The following is a 27361-nucleotide window of genomic DNA, read 5'->3' as shown; positions in this document are numbered from 1 at the left end:
AAAATAAAGAGCTTCACCTGGATTTACTGTTCACCAGCAGTTCTCACCAGGATGGTTGGCTCTGCAATCAGCACAGTGTGTGGGAGACAGGATGGGGTAGCCATGCATGGGAGTCCATGGGCATATAGCCAGAGATGAGACAGTCTGGGAAATTAGTGACACAGATACTGACTTAGCTGTTCTTGAGAACAATCTCGATGCAATTTCATGGATCACTGCCCCTATTCCAAATGTAAGCTGGCAGTCAATGGGGATGTAACCAAGTTTAAGGCATGTTCATTTTAAGATCCAACATATAACTCCATTCATGTCCTGTAGATATCTCCCTGAGGATAGTCTCATTCTGCTCTCAAAGCATTGAAAAGTGGTAACCCTGTTTCTGGGGTAAGTCATGGCAACTCTGGCATCCTCAAGACCGACTTAAAATGTATCAAGATGTGTTACAATGAATAAAAGTACTAAAAGTTGTGTTTGACCATCACATTGGCTCTTCTTTTAAGCTGTCTCAAGCTTTACTCAAGACAGCCATGAGGCCTATTGGGTCTGAGTGTGGAACTTAAACCCCAGGGGTTACATAGTAGCACACTTTCCAACTGTCTGTGCATGCATCTGTTGGACTGTCTTTGGTGATGGATCAACAGGACAGTGGAACAGTAACAGTTTCAGGTGACAGTCATTCTTTTCTGTCCTCCAGATCTATGGTTCCATAGACTTCCTTTGACTGTGTTAAACAAATATGTAAGTTGATGTCATACTACCATCTACTGGATTGAGGGGGAAATGCTGGCTTTGAAAAAAATATTAATTAATCTCCAATGACTTCCAGCAGGGCAGAATGTGGGAAATTAGCAATAAACTAAAGGGCATTTTGGGTGTCCTGGCCACCTAAGAACAAAATGAATAATGGTAAGTAACTTGGTAACTTGTCTAGTTACAAACGTACACAAGCATAATACAAACATAAATCTGAAATTTACGTTTTCAGTTTTCATCTTTCTACCCCAGGGGGCAATTGCTGTTTTTAATTTTTGTTAAATGCCCCCCCTCAATCCACACACAATAATCACATAGAAAATTGATAAAAATGACAGCATGGATGTATTTGAGTACTTTTCATGACGTTGTTAAACCTTGACACGATGCCCCAGTAGACGGTCCTGGCAGCCCAGACTTGCAGCTGGCAGTCAATCTCTTGGCAAACCTGTGTGTGGGAACGGGACAACAGAAACAGTGCAGAGGAGACTGCAAATAAATTGATCCTACACAAAAGTGGAGGAGGACAAAAAGGAATTTTCTGAGAACAATATTTTCCAGAATACTGGAAATTAATCAAAATTTGCTTTGGGAAGCCTTATTTGAGAATGACGCCTGAATGTCATTCTCCGCGGTGTTTTAACTGGCACTGATCTGCCACACGTTTTCAGCTCACCAGTAGTCTCAGAGGTGGCAGCCCTCACTCTTGGTAGCAGCAGGCAGTGAGTGAATCTACAGTTATTGCTTTCAGGCTTCATCGCCAAAGGTTGTTCCCGCTAGCGCACGTGTTCCGCGCGGCTATGACGATTCTCGCTTGCTCGTCATGTGGTTTTGCTCTTTTGAGAGAGAGTCTCCCTCTGAACTGAACGTGCAGATCACTAATTTGGCAAACTGGCTGATCAATTCGCTCTAGTGATTGGGCCATCTCTGCCACAGGGCTGTGAATGCGGGCATCCTCGGCGGTCTCTGGCTTTTACATGGGTACCGAGGTCCTCACAAGGTCCTCACACCTGTCAGTCAGGACTCTAGCAGCCGAGCCGTCTTCCCAGTGCTTGCGTTGATTACCTAATCTGTCTAAAATAGCAACAACAAACTCAAAAGACACCGTTGTCTATAATAAATCATTAGTCATACCCTTTTAGTAAATAGTAACGTTTATTAATATCATATATATAAATTGAATTAGTGGGGTATTTATATACTATCCTCCAATAATTAAAAGTGGATAGACAAAGAGTTTCTTCAGTCTTGGTGTTGTAGGGCTGGAGACAGAAAAATAGCACCAACTCTTCCCTTCTCAACTATGATATGAAGGGAAAGAGAGGAAGATAATCCTTGAGGTAGCCTCATACCTCTGTGAACTTGGCCAAAGCTCCATTAGGCGTATCTGCCCTAAACACAATCTTCCATGGAATATAGGAGAAAAACATGGCTGTCTGTGCTTTGAGCAGTGGCCGGCTGAGCTCATGTGCACTCTGAGTTGACCAGTGAGGGTCCTTACTCTAGTTCTTTCCAGCCAAGCACTGGAAGCGACTATAGTAAGAGACCCATTCACACCCCCGTAGATTCTTACCGTAGATCTCCCTTCTCAACTGTGGTGTGGGACAGTCCTCTCTATTCAGAACAGAGGATACCCTTCTGTGCCTCTGAAGCTATGCCCACTTAACCCAGGTCAGCTGCAGATCCCCAAATGGCCCTGTGATCCAGTCTCAGTCATGTTCATCTGTGATTTCAGACCAGTACTGCCTGTGTAGAGACAGGTCTAGTACTAGTGGGAGCCCTTCTAGATGTGCAGTGGAATCCATCACCGCCTCTCTATCTGCATATAGGCCCACCATCAGCAGCTGTGCTGTGGAGCTTAAAGTGGCCCTTGCCTTGGTGCCAGTCTTACTAACAAAGGTCCAGGGACCCCAGTCTCATCCACTCAGTAAGACATCGTATGTGAGTTCAACTTCAAGTCCCTGCAAAGAAGCCCTCCAACTGCACATCACATCACAGACTTAAAAGGAGCCACATGATCTGGTCTCAATTCCACATGGTGATTTTTTAAATTTATCTGTCTATCTATCTATCTATCTATCTATCTATCTATCTATCTATCTATCTATCTATCTATCATCTATCTATCATCTATATTTGAGACAGGGTTTCTCTGCGTAATAGTCCTGCCTGTCCTGGAACGAACTCACTGAGATCCGCCTGCCTCTTCCTGCCAAGTGCTGGCATTAAAGATATGTACCACCACCACCTGGCTCCCCTATATGGTGAATTTGAAAGCAAACCATATAACTGGCAGACTAATAAGAGATTGTCCTTAGCTTCTAACAGCAGCAGGCTCAATGGCACAGAAGAAAGAATGAACAAACTCAACATTGTTTGCAAGTAACCAATGAGAAGAGACAGGTATTAAAATGAGGGAAGAAAACTCAAGAAGCTGTAGTACCCTACCAAACACATGGATATATGATTTATGGGAATATCAGAGGCATGGAGAGATAAGAGCAGGATACAATTATGTGCTGTGCTGGGACATTCTGGTTAGTAACAAACCACATACATGGTGCTGTCATCGAGTGTAATGGAGCTGAAAAATTCATTTTACCTAGTGAACACAAAGCTGAAGAGAAGAGAAGAGAAAAGCAATGGCAGGAGAAGAGAGACAGCCACTAATTTCCTTAAAAAGTTTAAGCACAGGCAGTGATAATATGCTTTGTACTTGAAAAACATTTTGAATACTTCACTGTCAAAAGATGTTAAGTGTCTCAGGATTGTGATTAAAACTTTGCACAATGTAGACATATGTGAAGACATTACACAGTATCACATAATGTGGACAGTTTTCACGTGTCAATTCCAGAATGTTTGAAATCATGACCTCAACCCTGACAGGATTTCTTTGATTAAAAGGGATGGGCAGAGACCCACATCAGAGCACTGGACCGAGCTCCCAAGGTCCAGTTGAAGAGTGGAAGGAAAGAGAATATGAGCAAAGAGGTCAAGACCATGAAGGATTCAGCCACTGAAACAGTCTACCTGAGCTAATGGGGGCTCAGCAACTCCAGTTGGACTGGGAAGAAACAAGCAAAGTCCAAACTCGTCCCTCTGAATGTGGCTGACAGTTGCATGACTGGGGCAGACTGAGGGGCCACTGGCAGTGGCCCTGGGATTTATCCCTACTGCTTGTACTGACTTTTTGGGATCCTGTTTTCTTTGGATGTAAACCTTGCTCAGCCTAGATGTAGTAGGGAGGGCCTTGGACCTTCCACAAAGCAAAGTGCCTTACCTTCTCTTAGAATTGGATGGGAGTGGGATGGGAGGATGTGTGGAGGGAATGGGAGGAGGGAAGGGAATGGGAATTTAAATTAGTATTTTTTTTAAAAAAATCTAATAAATTAAAAAATAGGGAGCAGCATATGTTTAATAAATAAGGTTCACAAAGAAAAACATTTAGGCGATGAAAGGAGACAGAGACAAAGACCTACATTGGAGCACTAGACTGAAATCTCAAGGTCCAAATCAAGAGCAGGAGACAGAGCACGAGCAAGGAACTCAGGACCACGAGGGGTGCACCAACACACTGAGACAATGGGGATGTTCTATCAGGAACTCACCAAGGCCTGCTGGCCTGGGTCGGAAAAAGCATGGGATAAAACCGGACTTGCTGAACATAACGGACAATGAGGACTACTGAGAACTCAAGAACAATGGCAATGGGTTTTTGATCCTACTGCACGTACTGGCTCTGTGGGAGCCTAGGCAGTTTGGATGCTCACCTTACTAGACCTGGATGGAGGTGGGTGGTCCTTGGACTTCCCACAGGGCAGGGAACCCGGATTACTCTTGGGGATGATGAGGGAGGGGGACTTGATGGGGGAGGGGGACTTGATGGGGGAGGGGGAGGGAAATGGGAGGGGGTGGCAGGGAGAAGGCAGAAATCTTTAATAAATAAATAAACAATAAATAAATAAATAAATGCAAAAATAAATAAATAAATAAGGTTCACAAGCTACACAAACAAACAAACAAAGGAGTGCTCTTGGAGCCGTATCTGCTTAAAGTGAATCCATGAAGCCCTCAAGCAAAGGCTGTACTGTAGTCTGGAAGGCCTGGCCATTCATTGAGGGGAGCGACAGGTGGCTTCTTCAAGGGGACTCCAGAGGAAGCACTGTCATCACAAGAGATGACTGCCTCAGAACATCCAGTGGACCAGGATGGTGCGTATGTGGGAGTGATCACTGTGATAACGTGTCTGAGTTTGTGACAAAAATCTTGGAAAGTAAAAAAAAAAAAAAATTATAAATCTTGAAATTGGTTAAAAAAGCTAATAATAGAAACACATAGAGAATTTTTTTTATTTTGTGTTTCCTTTAAGCTACATGGTATTAAAAAGATTTAAAGAGTTTTAAAAAATCTTTGTGAAGGAAAAATATCGTAGTAAGCTTATCCGCTTTTTAAAAAGTAATAAAATGTTAAGAAGCAAATTTAGTGTAGCTTACATCTCCAGGGCTGCGAAGTTTTTAGGCTCACACAGTGACATCCTAAGAGCTTGGCGTCCACGCAGCCTCACTGTCTCAGAGCCGTTCACGTCACTGAATGTCTCGTTCTCAGGAAACACCTCGAACACTAACTGCTTGACATTTTATACTTATATTTACCGTAATTTTGTGTTTGAAACATGTTTAAGTATATTGGCCTAAGTACCTTCTATTATATTGCAATTTCCTAGTCTTCAGTGTGGCTTTCTGTCCTGGTTTGTAGCCGGGAGTGAGAGGCTCCTTCATGTCTCTTCAGTGTGTAGTGGTTATAGCATTTAGGTTTGTGTAAATATATTCTGTGATGTTTGGGACAATGATAAAGTCACCAAAGTATGCATTATTGGGTTATTACCATGCTTAAGTGATCCATGCGTCTGGGACATGTACTTAAACTGTCAACAAGACAAAAACAGAAAGAGAATCTTGAAGCAACTGTTTCCTTGAGATAAACACTTACCTCACATAAGGCAAGTGCCACAAGCTACCAGTGTACTTAACAAAGCCTCGAATTCCAGCAAAGAGTGGGAGGGCACACTTGAAGTTTCAAAAGAAAGAATAAGCAAGGTAAGAATTTGATACCTGGCCAAGTACCAAATGTTACTTCATAAGTAACAGAGATAATGAACAGTATCCCAAGCAGGCGAAAGCTGATGGAATTCCTTACTGTGGGAACAGCCTAAGAGGAAATACTAACTAGTGTTTTTCAAGTTGGAATAGAAAGGCGCAGAGTAACAGTGTAAGAGCATATGACAATTTAATACTTACCAGTAAGTGCAACAGTTAATACGTATCCAAAGCCAGGCTACTCTGATGCCACCAGTGAGAGTGAACCACTTTGGACTCTAGTTAAAATGCTCAGAGAGATGGCTAGTAAAAACAGCTATGCTCTAGTCATTAGTCAGTTGGCACACAGTATAACCAGAAGAAAAATATAGCATCAAGAATATAACCCAGGCGTAAAGCAAAAGCAGGGAATCATTATTGGTGTTTACATAAGCCTTGAGGTAACCAGAAAGAAAACAAACAAACAAACAGTGGGAGACATGCAAAGGAGAAAGAGAAATACCACCAAGCCTAAGTAGGAAAGTTCCACCAGATGCACAGGATGGTGGGGCAGCTTGAGGAAAGCAATTATTAGAACCATTAACTAAATGAAGATAGGAAGTCATATCTCTAAAAAAAAAAAGGTCAAAATTTTCAATACTGATAGCAGCAAATGGGCTAAAAAATACAAAACAAGATATGTCAATTTGTGGTACAGAATGGAATGTTACTCAGCCATTAAAATATTAAATCATAAAATTTGCATGTCCATCAATGGAACTAGAAAAAAAATCATTCTGAGTGAGGTAACCCAGATCCAGAAAGACAAATATTCTCTTATATGTAAATATTAACTGTAAAGTCAATGATAACCAAGCTATTACAACCTGTAAAGCCACAGAGAACGGATATAAAGGATCTGCGGAACACATAGATCTCCCTAGGAGAGGAAAATAGAATAGATAGTTATGGATGCATGGGGTGGGGCTGGGATGGGAGGATCAAGTGGGGGAGGGGGAAGAAAGGGGATGCATGGAGAAGACAGCTAAAATTAAGGTCATTTGATTGATGGTATGGAAACTTAACACCAGTAGAGGCTTCCTAAAATATATACACATCTGAAGGTAATCTAACGGAAATCTCCAAACAAAGGGGGAGACAGAGCCTCAAGTGACCATCTCTTGCTGCCAAATGAAGCTTCCAGTGCTGGGGATGGGTTATGTCTAATTGAGTTGTCAGCCAAAGAGGTCCCATTTGAACCCCAAAACAACCCAGGCTGTTGCCAAGACTATAGGTTGCTCTCCTCAAACTTACGGCAAGGACCATTGCTGAAAATAACACCTACACAACTCACTGACCATGGAGAAGTCAAGTTAGTGCCTACAGAGAGATTTCACCTATGCATGTTAGCATCTTTGGTACAGTAAAATATTGTGCACGCTAGCAAAAGGTAAAACACCAACCGAGCTACAAACCCTCGGATCTACAATGGTTATGCTAGGACAGTAGCGGCACGGAGCTTGCGGGAGTAGTCAATGAATATCTGATTTGAATTAGGGTCCACTCCACGAGATAGAACCCATACCTCATACAACATAAGACTAGATAGTTCAGGGACCTAGAGTAAAAACCAAACAGACACCTTGGAGAGATGTTGGAACACTCAGCATTAAATCCCTCCCCTCAGGGCTCAGGGAACCATGGAAGAAGTGCAGAGAATATAAAAGTCAGAGGGAATGGAGGACACCAAAGAAGCAAGGCCCCTCGAAATCAACAGGATCAATGGGCAGATGAGCTCACAGAGAATGAGGCAGCACGCATAGAGCCTGGACACGTCTGCACCGGATGAGGTCTTAGAGCGGTGAGAGGTATATTTTCACTCTTTCGGGAGTCAGGCACGATGTGATATTTGGCATTAACTGTGAAGCCGAATTCACTCTCTTACATTTAACATTCCGTCAGATACAAGACTTCTCCATAGTTACCACTGCAGCCCCGCCCTAAGTTCCTCAGGGGTCTGTCCCACAGCGTGGATGGACCTCACACCAGGCAGGAGACACAAACCGCATTCTTTCCTGTCTCCCTCCAGCCGTTCACTGCCCGAAGAAGACATATGCTGTCTAAAGCTGGAGGCTAGATCTTTTCTGCAACAATATAACCTTAGAGAACAGTGACATTCTAGCACTGGGTGAATTTTGGCGGGGAACCCAGGGACGGACTCTGGCACTCATGCCAGTGGCGCTGGCCGGCTTCTAGGATGTGGGCTTGGTGCGTGATGCATGGCCAGCAGGGGGCGCTCCCACACACCGCTTAGCGAACCTGGCAAACCCCAAGGCTTCCTTTCACTTTCAGATCCCTCGCGTCACCCTGGGCATTCCCTCCACTCCGCAAATATTCCTCGAGACACAAATTCAAAACTTCTTAGAGCAGCTTTGCACAACTTTTGCTTTTCATTCTTCATAGAGATCGGAAGCTAAAACCACAAAGGGAAGCCGAAAACAGCTGCAGGAATGAACAGAGTGGAGGCAGGGAAGTTACTGTGGCAGGGGAACGGGTTTTGTGAGGCAGGAGGGGCGCAAGGGGAAGAGCTGGGGCCCTACGATGCTGGCCAGAGCAGTTCTTGTGACAGAGGAACCCTGTTCCATCTTTTCTAGTACTTGTTCCCAAGGTTCTCGGAAATGCTCTTTTGGGCAAGCAGAACAGACTGCAATGCTCCACCAATAAACACTGTTCTGGGGCAGCTCTGAAGAACTCAGTAGAAAGGACATTGACTGCTACGTTTCTAAGAACGCATGTATTGGTTTAATATAACAATCCAATGATTATTCCAGTCCAGTTTACATTTGAGAAACTTAGTTCCGCAGGAGTGAGGTGAGTCATCCCTGAGCACACTTAAGAACCCCACCGGGTGGAGTTTTGATGCAAAATCTTAAGGCGTGGGTTGAATGATTTCATAACTTTGTAACTGGGAATTCTTGGAGTTTTGGGTTGTTTGGATTTGGGTTTTTGAGATGAGGTCAACCTATGTGTCCTGGCTGGCCTTGAAGTCTAGTCAGTCTGCCTGCTGCAGCCTCTGGAGCGCTGGGATTATTTCTGTTAACAGTCGCTTTAAGTCCAAATTTGTATGGTTATTAAGTTATTTCTCTTGATGATTTTATCAGTGGTTGCAGCTCTGCATCCTCAGCCTCTCTTGCAGCTCTGCATCCTCAGCCTCTCTTGCAGCTCTCCTGATTTCTACAGTGACAATCTCTCAGTTACACTCGCTGTGTTTCTTCCCTCCCAGCCAGAGATGGGATCTCTGGAAGTATTTCTCTAAGGCCACTTTCACATGCTCAGTAGCCAAGGCAGATTCTTGCTCTCCCAACATCTGCCAAGGTGATCTCCAGGTGTTCCAGCTGTTGATGGAGTACAGTTCTGAGTTTACCCAGGTCACAGAGGAGCACTCTGTGTGGAAGAAGAGGTCAAAGATGGTGCAGTATCCCGTGGGTGACTGAGGTGGCTGTCACTCACTGTGTCTCAGAGGAACCAGAAGTTTTTCTCTCCTTCAGATACTAGAAAGAGAACGATTCTCCTCATTTTGACCCAAGAGCACAAAGGTTTCCTGCTAAGCATGGGAGAGTTCTGAGACAGGTCACAACCCAGAGATCCAAGGCCATCGCTGCACACCACTGGAGTGGGAAGGAGAGGGAGCAGAAGGATCATGAGGGAAAGATGCTGTTAGCCTGGCTGAACCGGACCTCTGTGAACTTTGGACCTTAAGTTCTCTGAGGACATTCTGTACGTGCATTGTTCTTAAGTAGGTAACCAAGAATGTTCATTTTATGAACGTTTATCTTAACTTTCACTTCTTTTTTTCATTTCTATTTGTGTAATTTCCATACTATCTAACAAGATATCCAAAGGCGAGACAGTTAACTTTATAAGAGAAGTTAGTTTTTCCAGTGAACTTTGGACAGACCAATCCAAATAGACTCTTAGTCAACAGTGAGAACTGCTTGGCTCCAACCCAGAAATGCTTACATGGATCAAACAATCAGGGACTTGCATACAGGGATTCTTTTTATTTTTTAAAAAAATTAATTAATGATCACACATTTCTTTTTTAGGGGCAATTTCTTTTTTAGTTCTGTACCACCATTTTTACTCTCCTTCCTTTTAAGAGAAAGTCAGGCTTCCTCACAACCTATGGGTTGCTATATTTGCCTGAGGCTTTACCAAGTCAACCATGCCCAATAAACCGGCTTGATTGATTATTTGATTCAGCAGAGGCTGAGCGTGAGCTTCTTTGGTGTTCCCTAGAACAAGTCTGTGCTGGCGTATGTGACTGCCACATGGGGCCACAAGTCAGTGTTAATGTACACATCACCCTTTATGCCCACCACTGAGGTCTGCGGTGCTCCTCCGGGTGTGTCAATCATCCTTGGACCATCCGAAAGCTGAAGACTGGAGCTGGCGAATCATCCAAGTGTGCCGGGAGTAGCAGCAACATTAGCTACTAATTTCAGTGGGAAAGATCTATGTTTTTAAATACAGTAATGTTGTTATGAAAGTTTCTATATGTCCAAGGGATCTTCATGTGCAATGCAGTCTGTCTTACTTGGGGTTTCTATTGCTGTGAAGAGACAACATGACCACAGCAACTCTGATAAAGGAAAACATTTAATTGGGGGTGGCTTAACGTTTCAGAGATGTAGTCCATTATCCTCCTGGTGGGACACATGGCAGCATGCAGGCAGACACGCTACTAGGGAATGAGCAAGAGTTCTACACGTTGTTCCAGAGGCAGCAGAAGGGTCTACCACACTAGACCTAGCCTTAGCATATAAGACCTCAAAGCCCAACCCACAGTGACACACTTCCAACAAGACGGCCATGCCTACTCCAACAAGGCTGCATCTCCTAATATGGCCACTTTTCATTCAAACACATGAGTCTACAGGGCCATTCCTATCTAAACCACCACACAATCCAAATAAAAATAAAATTTTATTTCTCCCAGAAGTTACCAAATTGTATTTCTCCCATGAAGATACCAAAGAACAAGAGCAGTGCTGTATTGGTATTGTCACCACACCTGATTTGAGATAACAGCTACATGTCTAAGAGAGTGTTACTGAGGGATTACTACCCCTACCACAGGAGCCTCCTACAGCAGATGGCAATGAACACAGAAACCAACAAGTGGTCACGGAGCAGAAAATAAAGGGCTGACTTCCTGGCCCCGAGAACCATTGCAGAAGAGGGAGCAGAAGGATTGCAAGATCCAGAGGCCGTGCATGACTGCAGCAAAGCAGTGTTCTTGGACCAGCATGGTAGCTGCACAGATGAACTGAGAGTGGCTGTGACTGAATGAACAAGACCAAGCCAGACAGCATCCCAGCTTGGAAAACGCAGGAAATTCCACTTGTAGCTGAGGAACTATGGCAACTGGTGGCTGCTGAGAGAGAGATTCATTGTCCACAGGGGTGGGGCCTCTAAGAGAGGTTATCTAAGGTTCCAGGAGATGCCCCTGTGCACAACTAGAAGCCCTAAGACAGAGGAGAAGGATGAAAAGGAGGAGGAGAAGAAAGAGGAGAAAAACCCATGAAATGGAGAGGGAGGATTAATTTCAGAGGCCTTTCACTTCCGTGGTGGGATTTATTGCAGGTATATTTTTGAGACTATTATGAATGGAATTGATTTACTGACTTCTTCTTGGTATGTTTGCTGTGGTATTCAGGCAGGTTGATTATTTTTCTGTGATCTATTTTATATCACTGCACATGATCTCACTCATATTTAGAACGCCAAACTACCAAACTCACCGAAGTTGAGAGTGGATGAAAGGTACCAGAGGTCATGGAGGTCAGAGGGAGGATTACTCTGGTGAACATGACATCAAAGAGGACCAAGTCAAAATGTGACAGGAACAAGATTCTGGACAGCATGCTGACTGTCCAAACAGAGAATACTACATCCTGGAGAGAATTAGAGGGACAGATGCAGGGTTTGTCTAAGCACTACGCTGTTGCACACATGTATCCTGCTCAATTTTTTGACATTGTGATCATTTGTATAATTTGTATGGTGTAGAGTATCCACTTAAAAATACTGGGAAAATTGGAAAATTACAGAATTAACAAATTAAAAAATGTTCTATACAGCAAAATTTAATAGAAAACAAAATAATTTAATCACACAGGATGGTTTGCTACATTAAAGAAAATATAAAACTTTAAGATTGAATTTAAATAACTTAAATTATATAAATAGTAAAATGAGTAAATAAATACAAACACAGATACACCAAAGAGGATGAAGGAACAAATGCTTTCATATGTAGACCCAAATTGTCTCTGTTCTGCTGAAACATCTAGGCAGGTTGATTGAATTCATGCCAAAATGAACAAGAGTTTTTAGTGGAGAACTTAGTGAGGTCCAGTGTCCAATCCCAGGAAACTCCTCAGGCCTTATTCCTCCTCCTTGTTCAATCCTTTTAGCAAGTCGGCTGAGAGAGACCAGGCTCTGCAGACTTCGTCTCTGACCACCATCCAAGCACAGGGGCTGTGTTTCTTCTCTCTGAGGTAGTCAGTGATCTTCCGGGAATATTTCTTCACAGGGTCTTTCCTCACCTGCTGCATCAGACAGGACCGCAGGTCATTGAGCTTCAGGGAGAGGACATCACAGAATTGCTCTCGGAGGGTTGTCTCCCATGCAGCAGATGACTCATTTGAGCTGAAGAGCATCAGGCTCTGCTGAATCACGTCATACAGTACCTTGATCACTTGAGGCTTCTGGAGCTGCTGGGCATCCATCTTCTCCAGGGGACATAGAAAGACCTTTCTTTCCTCCAAGCAGAGAAGACGGGAAGATTGCTCCTTTTGTACCAGGAGTTTGAAGAGAGTCTTGTTCATGAAGTTGTCATTCTGACTCAGGTCACAGCTCAGACAGCAGGTTGACCAGTAGCTCATCAGCACCAGGATCATCAGGAAGTCACAGGATTTGGCCATTGTGGATGTTGCAGATGCTGCTGGTCCTGTGGGCTGTGTGGTTCTGAACCTTCCCCTCTAGATCCTATGAAGACCATCATTCCTACAAGACTTATATAGGAGAAAATTAGTTTTCATTTTCTGAATGCCCGCCCCTTACTTCCGAATTGTCTTTTCACTTTCTTGAGCTCACCCTCTGCTTGTGTCTAGACACTTTTTTCTAAACCATTTTGGTTTTCATCTTTGTTTCCTCTTTCACTGCTGCCCTCAGAAAGCTGTTGTTTTCAGCACTTTTCTGTTTCTCAATGGCATTGACCGTTACACCACAGATGATCATTCCTTGTTTGAAACTTACACTATTTTATCTATTTCGAAGATAAAGTTTCTCCCAAAATTGTATTTAAAAGTTATTTAAATTGATTTTACATTGTGTTTTGTTTATATTATTTAAATAAATACTTATATCATGTAATGCCAATTACATATGCAGTACATATGTGATGCGAATTATTTCTAAATGAAAAGTATGGATGGAATGGTACACTTCAAATTGCCTTCATTAACTCTAATATTGATTTACATAAGATGTTCATTGCATCATTAGTGTTTCTTCGCTATTCTTCCAGTAATTATCATGCCATCAAGCTTGATGCGCTGAGTCCAGGGTTGAAACAGAGAAACAAACTCTCGTTAGTCGGACTCCAATGAACACATTCACACATGGTAAGAGCACATTCACACACACAATGCATGCATACACACAAAACCCTCACACCGTTACATAAAACACACTCACATAAGCACACATTTACCTCCACACAAATGCACTCACCTACACATTTACAATTTCACACATGTAAATACAAAACCACACACTCAAACACAAACATAAATTCCCACACACTCACACAGTGGTGCACACACCTGTGGGCACACTTGCAGACATGCTCTCTGTCACACACATACACACATCTATTCACAATGCTCACACACACACACTCCCGATAATACAGAGGAGTAATAAGAGTCATAACATCTCAAAACAAAAACTTTCGTTTGTCAAACTTCAGATCCTTAACTTTATGGATTTATTCACCCCATGAGGCTGGACGTCTTACGTGGTCTTCCTACCATGCTGGGGTCCAGAAGAAGTGGGCTCTAATGCCAGTGAAGGAATGGGCTTGCAATCGAGGAGAGAGCAAGCAGGCAAAGTTCAAAAGCTTTCTTCTTCAAGTCCTCTATGGGATTCCAGCAGAAGGTGTGCCTCAGCACAGAGGTGGGTCTTCCTATCTCAAAGGATCTGGGTTAAAGGTGAGTGGTCCCACCTCAAAGATCCAGATAAAAGGTGTGCCTTACCCTCCAAAGTCTTGCTTAGAAGTGGCGCTTCCCACTTCCACTCAAGAAAAATCCCTCACAGGAATCTTAGTTTTGAGGTGTTTACTTCTTATTACTCTTGTGTATGACTGTGTGTGTATGTGTGTGGGCGCGCTCACGAGCATTGTTTATAGGTATGTGTGTGTGTGTGTGTGTGTGAGAGAGAGAGAGAGAGAGAGAGAGAAAGAGAGAAAGAGAGAATGAAAGAGAGAGCATGTATGTAAGTGTAGATGTTTGTTCACCAGCATGTGAGTGTGTGCACATGTGTGTACATATGTGTGAAAATGTATGTGTGTGTTTGAGTGTGGGGGGCATGTACATGTGAGAATGTATAAATGTGCATGTGAGTGCACTTTCATGGGGGATGTGTACTTATGTGGGGGGGGAGTGTGTTTATATATGTATGTGTGCTTATGTGAATGTAAATGTGTATTTTTGTGTGTCATGCAGTGTGTGTCTATATGCAGATATGGTAGTGTGTGTGTGTTAGGTATGGAGTGTGCATGTTTGTGTGTATGTATGTGTGGGAGTGTGTACGTATATGTGTGTGTTTGAGTGTGTGTGAGCAGCCGCAAGATGGCCACATCATGAATGTGGTGGGCAGAGGACAAACTACAGGACTCAGATTTCTGCTTCAACCACGGGTTCCAGGAATCAAACTCAGCTCATCAAACTTGGACAGCAAACCTTCACATATTGAAACCTCATGATGGTATGGCAATCATTGAATAAATAGCTAATATATAGTGATTATTAAATCAAACATACATATAAATCAGTATTAAAGTTAATAAGGGCAATTTGAAAAAATATTTTTTTCCTTTGAAACGTTAGAAAAACTTAGTATCATTAATATGATAAATTTAGAAACCACGAATTTGCATCATACCTTAAATTATAATTTAAAAGTATGTATTTGATATAAATAACAACAGGAAATTTATTTACAAACTGAATTTCAATATCTTTTTATTACAAGTTTTAGAAGGAATTTATCATTGAACTATGTGTGTAAATATCAAACGTTGAATGTATATGTGTGGTTAATAGTTAATGACAATTTTACTCAGGGCAAGAAAACCTCTGATATAGATTTGTTTAGGAGAGCAATGAAAGAGGAAGCAGTAATGAAAATAAAAATGGTTGATAAAAATGCCCAGACACAGCTGAGAACGAATGAAGAAAAGTGAAAAGAGAATTGTGGAGAAGGGGAGGGCATTCAGAAAGTGGAAACCAGTGTTTGCCCTATGTAAGACATATGCACAAATGATGATCTTCAGAGAACCTAGAGGGGAAGGTTCAGGACCAGCAGCATCTGCAGCATCCACAATGGCCAGACCCTGTGCTCTCCTGATGACCATGGTGCTGATGAGCTACTGGTCAACCTGCTCTCTGGGATGTGACCTGCCTCAGACTCATAACCTCAGGAACAAGGGAGCCTTGACAGTCCTGGCACAAATGAGGAGACTCTCCCCTCTCTCCTGCCTGAAGGACAGAAAGGGCTTTGCCTTCCCTCTGGAGAAGGTGGATGCCCAGCAGATCCAGAAGACTCAAGCCATCCCTGTCCTGCAGGAGCTGACCCAGCACGTCCTCATCCTCTTCAGCTCAAAGGACTCATCTGCTGCTTGGGAGACAACCCTCCTAGACACATTCTGTGATGACCTCTATCAGCAGCTCAAGGACCTGCAGGCCTGTCTGATGCAGCAGGTGGGGGTACAGGAACCTCCCCTGAGCCAGGAAGACTCCCTGGTGGCTGTGAGGAAATACTTCCACGGGATCACTGCCTACCTGAGAGAGAAGAAACACAGCCCCTGTGCCTGGGAGGTGGTCAGAGCAGAGGTCTGGAGAGCCCTGTCTTCCTCAGCCAAGTTGTTTGTTAGATTGAGTGAGGAGAAGGAATAATCCTGAGCCAAAGTGAAGAGGACTATCCTGGACTAGGACCCTGATCTTCACTGGGCAGATTCTGCCACCTCAAAAAATCTCAGACATTTTGGCAGTAACTGACTCCACCTGCCTAGGTGCTTCAGTAGCAATGAATAATAGTGTGCTTGCTCTAAGATATTTGTTTTTCGTCCATTCAAATTTATTTATTATTTATTTATTTATTTATGTGATTTAACTTACTATTATAATTTCATAAAGTTTTATATTTTTTTGAGTTAGCCAATACTTTAGTAGCACTTTATTTTCTTTGTTCTATAAATTGTTGTGAAATGAATCTGCTTTGCCTTTTTTATTCTTTACATGTTTTCAAAAAGTTTTAATGACTATATGTAAAGATGTTTATTCCTTCATCAATTTGGGCATGTCTACATGTATAGGTTTTTATTAATTTTACTATTCACATAATATTATTTATTTAAGCTAAATCTTTCAGGTTTATATTGTCTTTACTGTAGGGAATCATCGTATGTAATTAAATTATTCTGTATTCAATTTGAATTTGCTGTATAAAACACTTTAGATTGTTTATTCTCTTTTTTATTTTTCCAATGTTTTTCCTCTTATATTCTTCATCATAAAAATTATATTTTAAAATACCAATATCCTCTCTCAATTCCATGGGTTTGCCTCCTACTCTACCTCCTCCTCTTCCTCTCCCTTTTCCTAATTCTCCTTCTTAGTCCTCTAGCTGTGCATGCACACAGGACCTTCCTCTGGAGCTTAGCTGAGGTAGCCTCTCTCTGGTGCCCCAATCCTGAGGACAACTAAATCTCTCTCTCAGCAGCCACCAGTTGCCATAGTTCCTCAGCTACAAGTGGGATTTCCTGCGTTTTCCAAGCTGGGATGCTGTCTGGCTTGGTCTTGTTCATTCAGCCACAGCCACTCTCAGTTCATCTGTGCAGCTCCCGTGCTGGTCCATGAACACTGCTTTGCTGCAGTCATGCACGGCCTCTGGATCTTGCAATCCTTCTGCTCCCTCTTCTGCAATGATGCTCAGGGTCAGGAAGTCAGCCCTTTATTTTCTGCTCCGTGACCACTTGTTGGTTTCTGTGTTCATTGCCATCTGCTGTAGGAGGCTCCTGTGGTAGGGGGTAGTAATTCCGCAGTAACACTCTCTTAGACATGTAGCTGTAGTCTCAAATCAGGTGTGGTGACACTACCCATACAACACTGCCTTTATTCATAGTTCCACGTGTTTTCAAAGTGAAACTTCTGGGAGAAACATTATTTAAATTTTGGTTTGGATTCCATTGAGCCTGCAGATCCCTTGACAATATAGTCACTTCCATATCATTATTTTATTTAATCAACATAGGTCTTTCCCACTGAGTTTTAATAGCTAATATTGTCTCTGCTCATTTGGATGGCACGGCAGTTTCTTTTTTAGATTGAATTTCCAGTGAAATTGTATTTTTTGGTTCATGGCCACAAACCAGCATTAGGGTTTTCTTTCTAGGAGAGTGGATAAGAGAAAGAAAGCAGATGTGGACACTTCTACCATCCAACCAACACCTCAAGGAGAGATAGAAAGAGCTCGTGGAAAAGAATAGACAGTTGAAGCGCTGAGAGCCTTTGCTGTCTGTCACAATCTCCTCAATATCTCTACAATGAGACCCCTTGGAACTGAAGATCAATCACGGAAATCAATACTCAAGAAGGAATACATTAGATAGAGATCCGTGTCCTAGACCAACACTGAAAGTGGCCGTATATATAAGCACATGCATTACACACGACGCACAGTTTAACAGCAGCACATACTATATATAATATTACACATACGTGTGCACACAGCTTTCTTTCTGATACACTCCCAGTCCCTCCCTGCTTTCCAGACCCCATTTTTTCAGCGTCATAGCCCTGGTTTCCTGCTCCCTGATGTGGAAAGCCCCAATGTGTGCTCCTCATTCTGTCTTCACTAACCACCTCTGTTCAGTAGACAACTGCTATCTCTCACGTCTGGATTTCCGGTGGTCATTTTTTTTTCCTGAAAATGCATAACCACAAGTGAAACCAAAAACGAAGCAACTCGAGGTTTGTAAGAAGTTCTCGTGCGAGAGAATTTTCTCACATTTTTGGAACTGACAGTGTTCTTTTAATGACCTAATGATGTCTATGGCTAAGAGAGAGAAAGAGAGATAGAGATAGAGATAGAGATAGAGATAGAGATAGAGATAGAGAGAGAGAGAGAGAGAGAGAGAGAGAGAGAGAGAGAGAGAGAGAGAGAGAGAGAGAGAGAATGGGGAAAGGAAACTGAGCAGTGCTGGCATACAGAGATAACGATCGCGCCTTTTGGTAATTGTCATCAAAGAAGTACCAGGTTCGCTCTGGCATGTTTTCCGCAGATTTCTGCTTCCTAGTAGAGTTTTCTCCTCAGATCAAATGGGCTTTTCCTCAGAAGAACAGACATCTGTTTGGAAGATTCGATTCCCTCCACTTCTTATCTGAGGGAGGGAGCATGCTCCCAGGTTCACACTGGTCGTGTCTTCTGGACGATGGACAGCTCAATGTGCACAAATAGTTACTAAGAGATTTTTTCCCCCTCTAACCTACTATAAAGGAAGTTCTCTGGAGGAGGAAGTTCTCCGGAGAAGTAGCTCTATTTCTGACCTCACATTGTTTTGAGCAGTAAGTAAAGCATTTGGAATGTAGCTGAGCAAACCATGCCCCAGGCAGGAAGGCTGTAGCATAGTGTCAACCCATAGAAGAGCTCCTTCATCTGCTGTTCTGCCTACTGAGACCAGCAACCATGGGCTGGGTAAATGCACTGACCTATGACTGTCTTGACACGTGACTTCAAAAGTTCGGGTTGCCTCTTCCACAATAGAACACACCACTTGGGGTAACACGAATCCGTGTTCTATGCCATGGTCACTCACAACTAAGAGTTTAAGTGGTGTGGAATAAACTAGTTCTTCTTCCTACTGGAGCAAGGTCTGTGTTTTGCAAGGGCACAGCTCAACAGCCCAGAGCATCTCGGACCCATCAGCCCTTTTGCAGGACACATGGAGGGGGAAAGACAATTCCCATCTGTAGGTACAGTTGCCAAGGAAATCTTATAGGTTCATCAACTCCTTCTTAAGAGTAACTTGCCAGTTGAAAATTTCTCCCTGCTGATGGGTCCTCCTCTTGACACCATGGCCAGGAGGAAGTTGTCAACTTCAGTTTGGATGAGACATGCTCACAGAAGTACTGCCCTGCTGGAGTCCTCAAGGGGTTCACAGGAATAGCTAAGGAACTTTTCGATATTACAGGGACAGGCAGGGTGGAATGTATATTGGGGATAACTGAGCCATACCAAGGCGAGCTGCAGAGTTTGAAATTAGAGAAGGCTCAGGCATTGAGTATGGTTATTGGAAGAACTGGGCTGTGTGATTGTGCCGCATCTTTTAGATATAACTCTCTGTCTCCATTCCTTGGTGCTTATTTTAAGGTAATTTAAAGTAATTTTCATCATTTTCATGCTTATGTAATGGAATAAAATACTATTAAGCAGCCCCATTCTATTACCTTGCTATGAACATATGTATAGCCCTTTAGTTTTTCACATCTTAGATAGCTACTTTTTGTTCACAGAATTGGGGAACCTAGACGCAGGGCGGAAGGACTGAGACGGGACATGTTGTGAGCTAAGAGACTGCTAAACTATCTCTCCAGCATACCTGCCTGGACTCTATTCAACCTTCTCTGAGTCTGTGTAGCAACATCTGGTCCATGTGAGAATGGCCCTGGGAGGCAGGGAACATCACACAACCCTCCATGAAGAGACAGCCAGGGATGGCAATACCATGCAAACTGGAGACAGCCAAGTCCGTCAAGCTTCTGGAGTGAGAGTGTGGACTCCATGACAGTCCTCTGTGTCTGCTGATTCCAGAGTTGCAGTGACCAGCACCCAGTGACATAGAGCAAGAAGTGGGAACACAGGAACAAAGGGAGATGGTCCACTCCAACGATCTGGCCAGTAGCCTTGCCAAATCAGTGAGTGTGGAGGCCGAAAAATGTAGGCCCATTTCTACCTTGTGTGCTGGTCAGATAGTTTTGAGACTGACAGGCATAATTGCACCTCCTAACTCAGGAGATGGTTGCCTGCCTCTTTTGAACTTAAGATAGTTCAGTGCCATCCTGATGGGTGGTCAGGATATGCGAATGAACTTCTGTTCCTTCTATTGTAACTATGAGGTCACCTACAGAAGGGTGGTCTTCATCATAAGTGACTTAGAGTACCTTAGCTACTTCTTTAGATTCCTGCATATACTGAAGACTACTTAGGACATCCAGCATGTGGAGTGAACAGGTGCTCAATTCTTGGGCCTTCTATACATTTGGTGGATATTTTTGGATTAGCTAGACCACAATCTGTAAGTTGCTCTGATACTGCACACACACACACACACACACACACACACACACACAGAGAGAGAGAGAGAGAGAGATTCTTTCTTTAAACTCTGTTACTCTAGAGAACCCTAAGTATTAGGATCTGTGCCTCCTTTCAAAGCAAAAATGTTTGAAAAATATTGGAAAGAAATAGTTAGAGACAGAGGTAGCTACAAGATTATGCATAAATATCGTAAATAAAATGAGAAAATAGCCCATGCCATGAAAGAAGAACTCAATGAAGAGATGCTATAAAGACAGAAATAGAAGTCTTAAAATTGATGAATTTTTACTGTGTAAGGAGAGAGCTTCAAAGCACACATGAGGTGTCTTCATCGCAAATGAGACTTTTAAATGAAGAGATACTGGAATTATTATTATCATTTGAGAGAATGAAGACAAACATCATAAAGTATGTGTTAAATGAAATGAATGTTAAAATTCCCTTCATCTTAAGAATATTAACATTCACATTCAGAGTATACAAAAGACACACAAAAAGGCATCATCTCCTCCCATATTACAGGTGAGCTACCTGAAGCTCAGGACAAAAATCTTGTTAAACAGTTGAAAGAAGCACAATCCTGACATGGGTGATCCTACAATCTCAACTCTACGTAACTACAAGGTTACTCGGGATGAGTGTTCCAGGCCATCTGGGAAGAGGAAGACATGGAAAGTTCTGAGTGGAGAACATTGAGATCCATCACGATTTCAATCTACAAAGTTGTGTTCTGGTAATGGAGGAGAAATGAACTTTCAGACAGAGACACAAATTAAGGTTCCGCTGTCACTAGTTCAGCCCTGCGATAAATGCTTAGCAGATCCACACATTTCTTTCACCTTCCTAATATTTGAAATTCCAACTTCAGTCAAGTCGCCTACAGGGATTTAAACAAATACAGAAACACAGACTTCTTGGATAAGGATTCCAAGACAGAGGCACCAGAAGACCATGGATATTGAGGGGGATAAACAGGCACTAAATGTCTACACAGCTAAGGAAACAATCACCAAGGTTGCTAGACATAGACAGATGAGATAACATGTTGCCAAAGTATCTGATAACAGTGTACCCTAAAAAGTAGAAGAAACTAATATTATCAACATCAGAAAAGCAAATACTCCATTGCATACAGTTTGGAGGTGAGAAAATAGGGACTCTAATGTTCTCTTACACAAAAGACCTTTTATATAATCTGAACATTATAACAATTATCTGCTGCATTTAATTAAACTAAACTTATACATAACTTACAAAATGAGGACTAAGTCTTTGAAGTTTGCAACCACACACAGTAGAAGATGTTGAGATGCTAGAACTGCCTCTATCTGATTTGATACAAACATTGTTTGTAGGTACCGAACCATATTACGATGTCCTGTGCATAAGGATAAACATTAAATGTTGATAAAAATTATTTTAAAAATTGGTATAATTTTAATATTACTTGTGGCATAACATCTGAGATTCTAAGCATTTGGAATACAAAGTTTAGATTTTACCTGTATAATGTGCTTTGGATATAAGATGTTACTTGAGATTTTCTGTGCTGGGGGTTGATAGTCATGAGAGCAGTGTTCACAGAGAACTTTGAACCTTCATTATATCCTCAAAGACAAACTGTATCAATGAAAATTTATTGATTATTTCAGTGAACGAAATATTAGTGTGGCTACACACACACACTCACACACATACACACATGCACAGGCATGCACATGTACACACACACTAACACACACACACTACCAGCACCACCAACAACAGCAGGAATTAGTAATCATTGGTATCTCTCAGAATCAATGGACTCAATTCCCCCAATTAAAGAAACAGATGAAAGAATGGTTGGGCAAAGAGGATCTGTCATTCTGGTGTATACAAGAAACACACCTCAGTATCAAAGATAGATATTATCACAGAGTAAAGGGTTGAGAAAAGATTTTCCAAGCAAATGGACTTAAGAAGCAAGCTGGTGTATTCATTTTTTCTTTTTAATTCTTTTACAACTGAGATTTTATTGGTTGAGGAGCAAAGTATACAGACATTTCAATTTTCAAATCTTGAGTCCAAACTCTGAAGAGGTATACATTGTGTTCACATACCCAAGAGCCACGTTTTGCTTCTCTTTGAACTTATTGCAGTGATGTTCAATTCATAAACTTGGCAAGTTTCCCTATAGCGTCACATAATAATAAAATGCTCACAATCTTCAATTCCACTGAATAACAATTTTATGCCACATACAGTACATACTCAAAATAAGATTAGTATAGTAAAATTGAAAAAACACAGGAAAATAATTAAAAAATATACTAAAAATGTTTTGCTCTATTAAAGAATATGTACAATTTTCACATGTATTAAAGTTTAACTTTCACAGTAAAATAAATAAATAGTTATACATAAATACAAATAACTGGATGAATCTATAAGCTAATGTCTCTACGATATGCACAGTCTTGTTCATAACTGATGAAACATCCAGGAAGGATGACTGAAGGATGTCAAAATGAGTGATATCACTGAGAGAGCAGGTTTGGTGAAGTGAGTTTCAGCATCCTAGTCCAGGAAGAGTCTTCTCCTCTTTGGCTCAGGACTTACTCCTTCTTCACGCTCAATCTTGCTAGCAACTTGGCTGAGGAAGACAGGGCTCTCCAGATTTCTGCTCTGACCACCTCCCAGGCACAGAGGCTATGTTTCTTCTCTCTCAGGTAGGTAGTGATCCTGTGGAAGTATTTCCTCACAGCCACCAGGGAGTCTTCCTGGCTCAGGGGAGGTTCCTGCACCCTCACCTGCTGCATCAGACAGGCCTGCAGGTCATTGAGCTGCTGGTGGAGGCCAGTGCAGAATGTGTCTAGGAGGGTTGTCTCCAAAGCAGCAGATGAGTTCTCTGAGCTGAAGAGGATGAGGACCTTCTGGGTCAGCTCCTGCAGGACAGGGATGGCTTGAGCCTTCTGGATCTGCTGGGCATCCACCTTCTCCAGAGGGAATGCAAAGTCCTTTCTGTCCTTCAGGCAGGAGAGAGGGGAGAGTCTCCTCATTTGTGCAAGGATTGTCAAGGCTCCTTTGTTCCTGAGGTTATGAGTCTGAGGCAGGTCACATCCCAGAGAACAGGTTGACCAGTAACTCATCAGCACTATGGTCATCAGGAAAGCACAGGGTCTGGCCATTGTGGATGTTGCAGATGCTGTTGGTCCTCTGGGCTGTTAGTCCTGCACCTTCCCCTCTAGGTTCTCTGAAGACCATCCTGTGTGCATGTGTTTTAAATAAGAGAAAGCTCTAGTTTCCATTTTCTGAATGCCCTCCCCTTTCTTCCCAATTCTTTTTTCACTTCTTACATTCATTCTGTGATCAAGTCTGGGTATTTTTCTCAACCATTTTGGTTTTCATTGTTGCTTTCACTTTCACTGCTCATCTTAACAAAGTTATTTAACAAGTTTCTACTAAATGAAGACATTAACTTACAGTATAGATATCCATATATAAATGAAATTTAGTTATATAATATAAAGGATGAAAAGAATTCCATTCATAATTGTACTAAAATCTATTGAATGCTCTGTTTCAACGTTTCTTCAACACATGCTTGAGTACCTCGTGGGTTTCTCAGCACCCATGTGAAATCCAGGCACAGAAGCACAAAACTGTAATCCTGAAACATGGGAGAAGAAGCAGACAGGACTCTAGTGTTTCAGCCAAGCTAACTCGGCTTAAATGAGAGAACCCGTCAGAGAAAGAAAGCAGGGCATAACTGAGGTAGGAACTGGCCTTTGACTTCTGGATTAACATACATGAACACTCACGTCAAAAGCAAACAGACAAAAGCAATAAAGAAATCAAAAGTGATTAAGAAAGAAGTGCACAGACAGGAGAAAAGAATGAATGCAAGGAAGACAAGAGAATTGGGAAGCACGTTATTGGCATTAAAAATAGAAATTAGTGTTTCTCCTTTTAAGACACATCCACACAATGGCCTTGACAGAACTGAGAAGGGATAATTCAGAACCAACAGCTCAGAAGACCAGCAGCATCTGCAACATCCGCACTGGTTAGGCCCTGTGCTTTCCTGATGACCCTGGTGCTGATGAACTACTGGTCAACCTGCTCTCTGGGATGTGACCTGCCTCAGACTCATAACCTCAGGAACAAAGGAGTCTTGACAATCCTTGCACAAATGAGGAGACTCTCCCCTCTCTCCTGCCTCAAGGACAGAAAGGACTTTGCCTTCCCTCTGGAGAAGGTGGATGCCCAGCAGATCCAGAAGGCTCAAGCCATCCCTGTCCTGCAGGAGCTGACCTAGCAGGTCCTGATCCTCTTCAGTCAAAGGACTCATCTGTTGCTTGGGAGACAACCCTCCTAGACATATTCTGCACTGGCCTCCACCAGCAGCTCAAGGACCTGCAGGCCTGATGTAGCAGGTGGTAGTAAAGGAACCTCCCTGAATATAAGATATTTATATTTATTCATATCAGAAGCAAAATTACAGTTATGAAGTAGCAAAAAAATTATGGTTGAGGTTTACCACTAGTTAAGGAACTGTGTTAAAGTATCATAACATAACGAAACTTAAAAACCACAGAGACACATAGTGTGTTCCAGGACATCCAGTGCTACATAGATTGTCTTAGCTTCAAAAATTAAAAATTAGAACTAAATTAATTTGAGGCTTTAAAGATTGATCCATTTATTGAAGTGTAAATATAAATACATTTTATCTTAATATTTAAATTTCTCAGATGAGGCATACTAAAAATTAATGGAAATATATAAATAAAGTGTAAGTTCTATGCTCTATGATAGACTGCTGCTCCTATGTATCAATACTTTTAACATTCACAAACATGATATAGTTATATTATGTGCTCTATATTTTAAAAATGCGACTAAAGTGTGATTTGGAATCTTTTTAATTTGACTAAAGAATCATAGAAACATTATAATTCTTTCCTAAATTAATTTTCAGCACCTTTTTCAAAACAGTGTATTAAATAGTGCTGAATTTAATTTTAGGATCAATATTTCAGGTAATATTTATTTTCTTTATATTATTAAATAAGTTACATGGTAATAAAGTTCAAAATTTATTTATAACCATAATTAAAAATACTGGGGAATCCCACAGAAGAAATGAAAGAAGGATTGTAGGAGCCATAGAGGACAAGATACCAAGAGAACACAACACACAGACTCTATTAAGCAGGTCTCATAGGGACTCAGAGAGACTGAAATGGCAGTTACGGAGTCTGCATGAGTCTGTACTAAGTCTTCTGCAAATATGTTATTCTTGTTAGGTTAATGTTTTGTGGGACTTTTAACAATGGGATTGGGGTTTCTCCAACTCCTTTGTCTGCTCTTGGGTCCCTTTTCCTCCTACTTGGTTGCCCTGTTCTGGTTGATATCCCTGGGAGGCCTGCCTTTATGAAGGGAAATGGATGATGGTTGGTTGAAGGGAGAGTTAGAGTGGGGAATGGGGAATGGGAGGAGTGTAGACTTGAGAAACTGTGATCGACAGGTATTGTGTGAGAGAAGAATGAAGAAAGAACACTGATGAAAGGGCATGCTTTTAAACTTTTCAAGTATTTAAAAATTAAAAATTATTTTCTTCAAATTGTCTTTATTTAGTTAATACTGCATTTTGTGTGAACAATTCATGCAAAGATTTTCATGTTGTCATTCTCTAATGGTTTTATGGGGGAAAGATCTTGCTGTTGAAGCCGATAGATTGATTTTAGTCCCTGGAAACAAGAAGGAAAGAGATTAGTGGTGCCTGAAAATTGTCATCTGACCTCCTCATGTGCTTAGTGGAGAATTTGGAGCTCTAGACACACACACACATGTACATGCATACAGAGACACACACACTGACACATACTCCCAGCCCCCGATTGATACACACACACACTCACACACACACACACAAAGAGAGAGAGAGAGAGAGAGAGAGAGAGAGAGAGAGAGAGAGAGTTATTTCATTTAAAACAAGTTAGTATTTATATTTGGTGGACAAGATTTGGGCCTCTGCTTCCTTGCTTACTTTAAGTGGAAAGTGATGCTCCAGGTCCCTTTGCTTCCATAACTGGGCAGGGATTGGGCAGAGCCTTCATAGCAAATCTCTTCAGAATGGAGAACCGGATAGTGCTTTTTCTCTTTCTTCCCATAGGTGACTCATACAGGAAAAGGGGTTCTCTGTCATTTCTCTCTCTCGGGAATGAATTCCTGCGGGGCTTGTGACTGTGCTTCCCTGTCTCTCAAAGTCAAGATCAGTACAAACACCCCCCTTTGTGCCCACCACTATGTAGTGAGGTCTACAGTGTCATTCAACCTGTGACAATCACCCAGACCCTCAGTGCTGGTTCCTCCTTGGTGTGTATGTGTGTTCAGAGTCTGATCCCAGGATGGTGTTGCTTCTCCAGCACCATGAGACTGAGTTAGCAGCTCTCAGATTCATTAGCGCTCTCTGCTGCACAGTGACACCACATTCTTAGCACTCCCTCTTGTATCTTACTCCATGAGAGAGGGCTCACTAGATGACTTCAGAACTCATACTGGATGTCATGTACTCTGGGTTTACATTTCATAAATCCTGGAAGATTACTACTCCTATGTCTAGTTGTCTATGTGATGGGACTGTGTTTTCAGATGTGATCGCCATGGTCAGGTCAGAGTGTCAAGAAATCCCAGCCGGGCGGTGGTGGCACACACCTTTAATCCCAGCACTCGAGGGGCAGAGGCAGGCAGATCTCTGGGAGTTCGAGGCCAGCCTGGTCTACAAGAGCTAGTTCCAGGACAGGCACCAAAGCTACAGAGAAACCCTGTCTCAAAAAAACCAAAAAAAAAAAAAAAATCCCAGATGTTAATAAGAA

The 27361-nt window shown here is 42.1% G+C and overlaps 3 protein-coding genes and 1 pseudogene across 3 annotated transcripts; 2 read left to right on the top strand and 2 right to left on the bottom strand.

The window, feature by feature from the left end:
• Positions 1-12280: 12280 nt before the first annotated feature.
• LOC130884364 (interferon alpha-12-like) lies at positions 12281-12820 on the bottom strand. Its single transcript, XM_057785458.1, has one exon. It carries the CDS (start codon positions 12818-12820, stop codon positions 12281-12283), a length of 540 nt encoding a protein of 179 aa, XP_057641441.1.
• Positions 12821-15502: 2682 nt separating this feature from the next.
• LOC130883794 (interferon alpha-12-like) lies at positions 15503-16075 on the top strand. Its single transcript, XM_057784570.1, has one exon. The coding sequence runs from the start codon at positions 15503-15505 to the stop codon at positions 16073-16075; it is 573 nt and encodes a 190-aa protein (XP_057640553.1).
• Positions 16076-23095: 7020 nt separating this feature from the next.
• On the bottom strand, positions 23096-23668 carry LOC130883820 (interferon alpha-12-like). Its single transcript, XM_057784608.1, has one exon. The coding sequence runs from the start codon at positions 23666-23668 to the stop codon at positions 23096-23098; it is 573 nt and encodes a 190-aa protein (XP_057640591.1).
• An 899-nt stretch (positions 23669-24567) lies between these two features.
• On the top strand, positions 24568-24908 carry LOC130883759 (interferon alpha-9-like; annotated as a pseudogene).
• The last annotated feature ends 2453 nt before the right edge of the window (positions 24909-27361 follow it).

The sequence above is a fragment of the Chionomys nivalis genome, chromosome 11 (genome assembly GCF_950005125.1).
Source record: "Chionomys nivalis chromosome 11, mChiNiv1.1, whole genome shotgun sequence".
Classification (NCBI taxonomy): Eukaryota; Metazoa; Chordata; class Mammalia; order Rodentia; family Cricetidae; genus Chionomys; species Chionomys nivalis.
The sequence above is the reverse complement of the archived record's forward strand: the minus strand, read 5'-3'. Positions and strand labels throughout refer to the sequence as shown.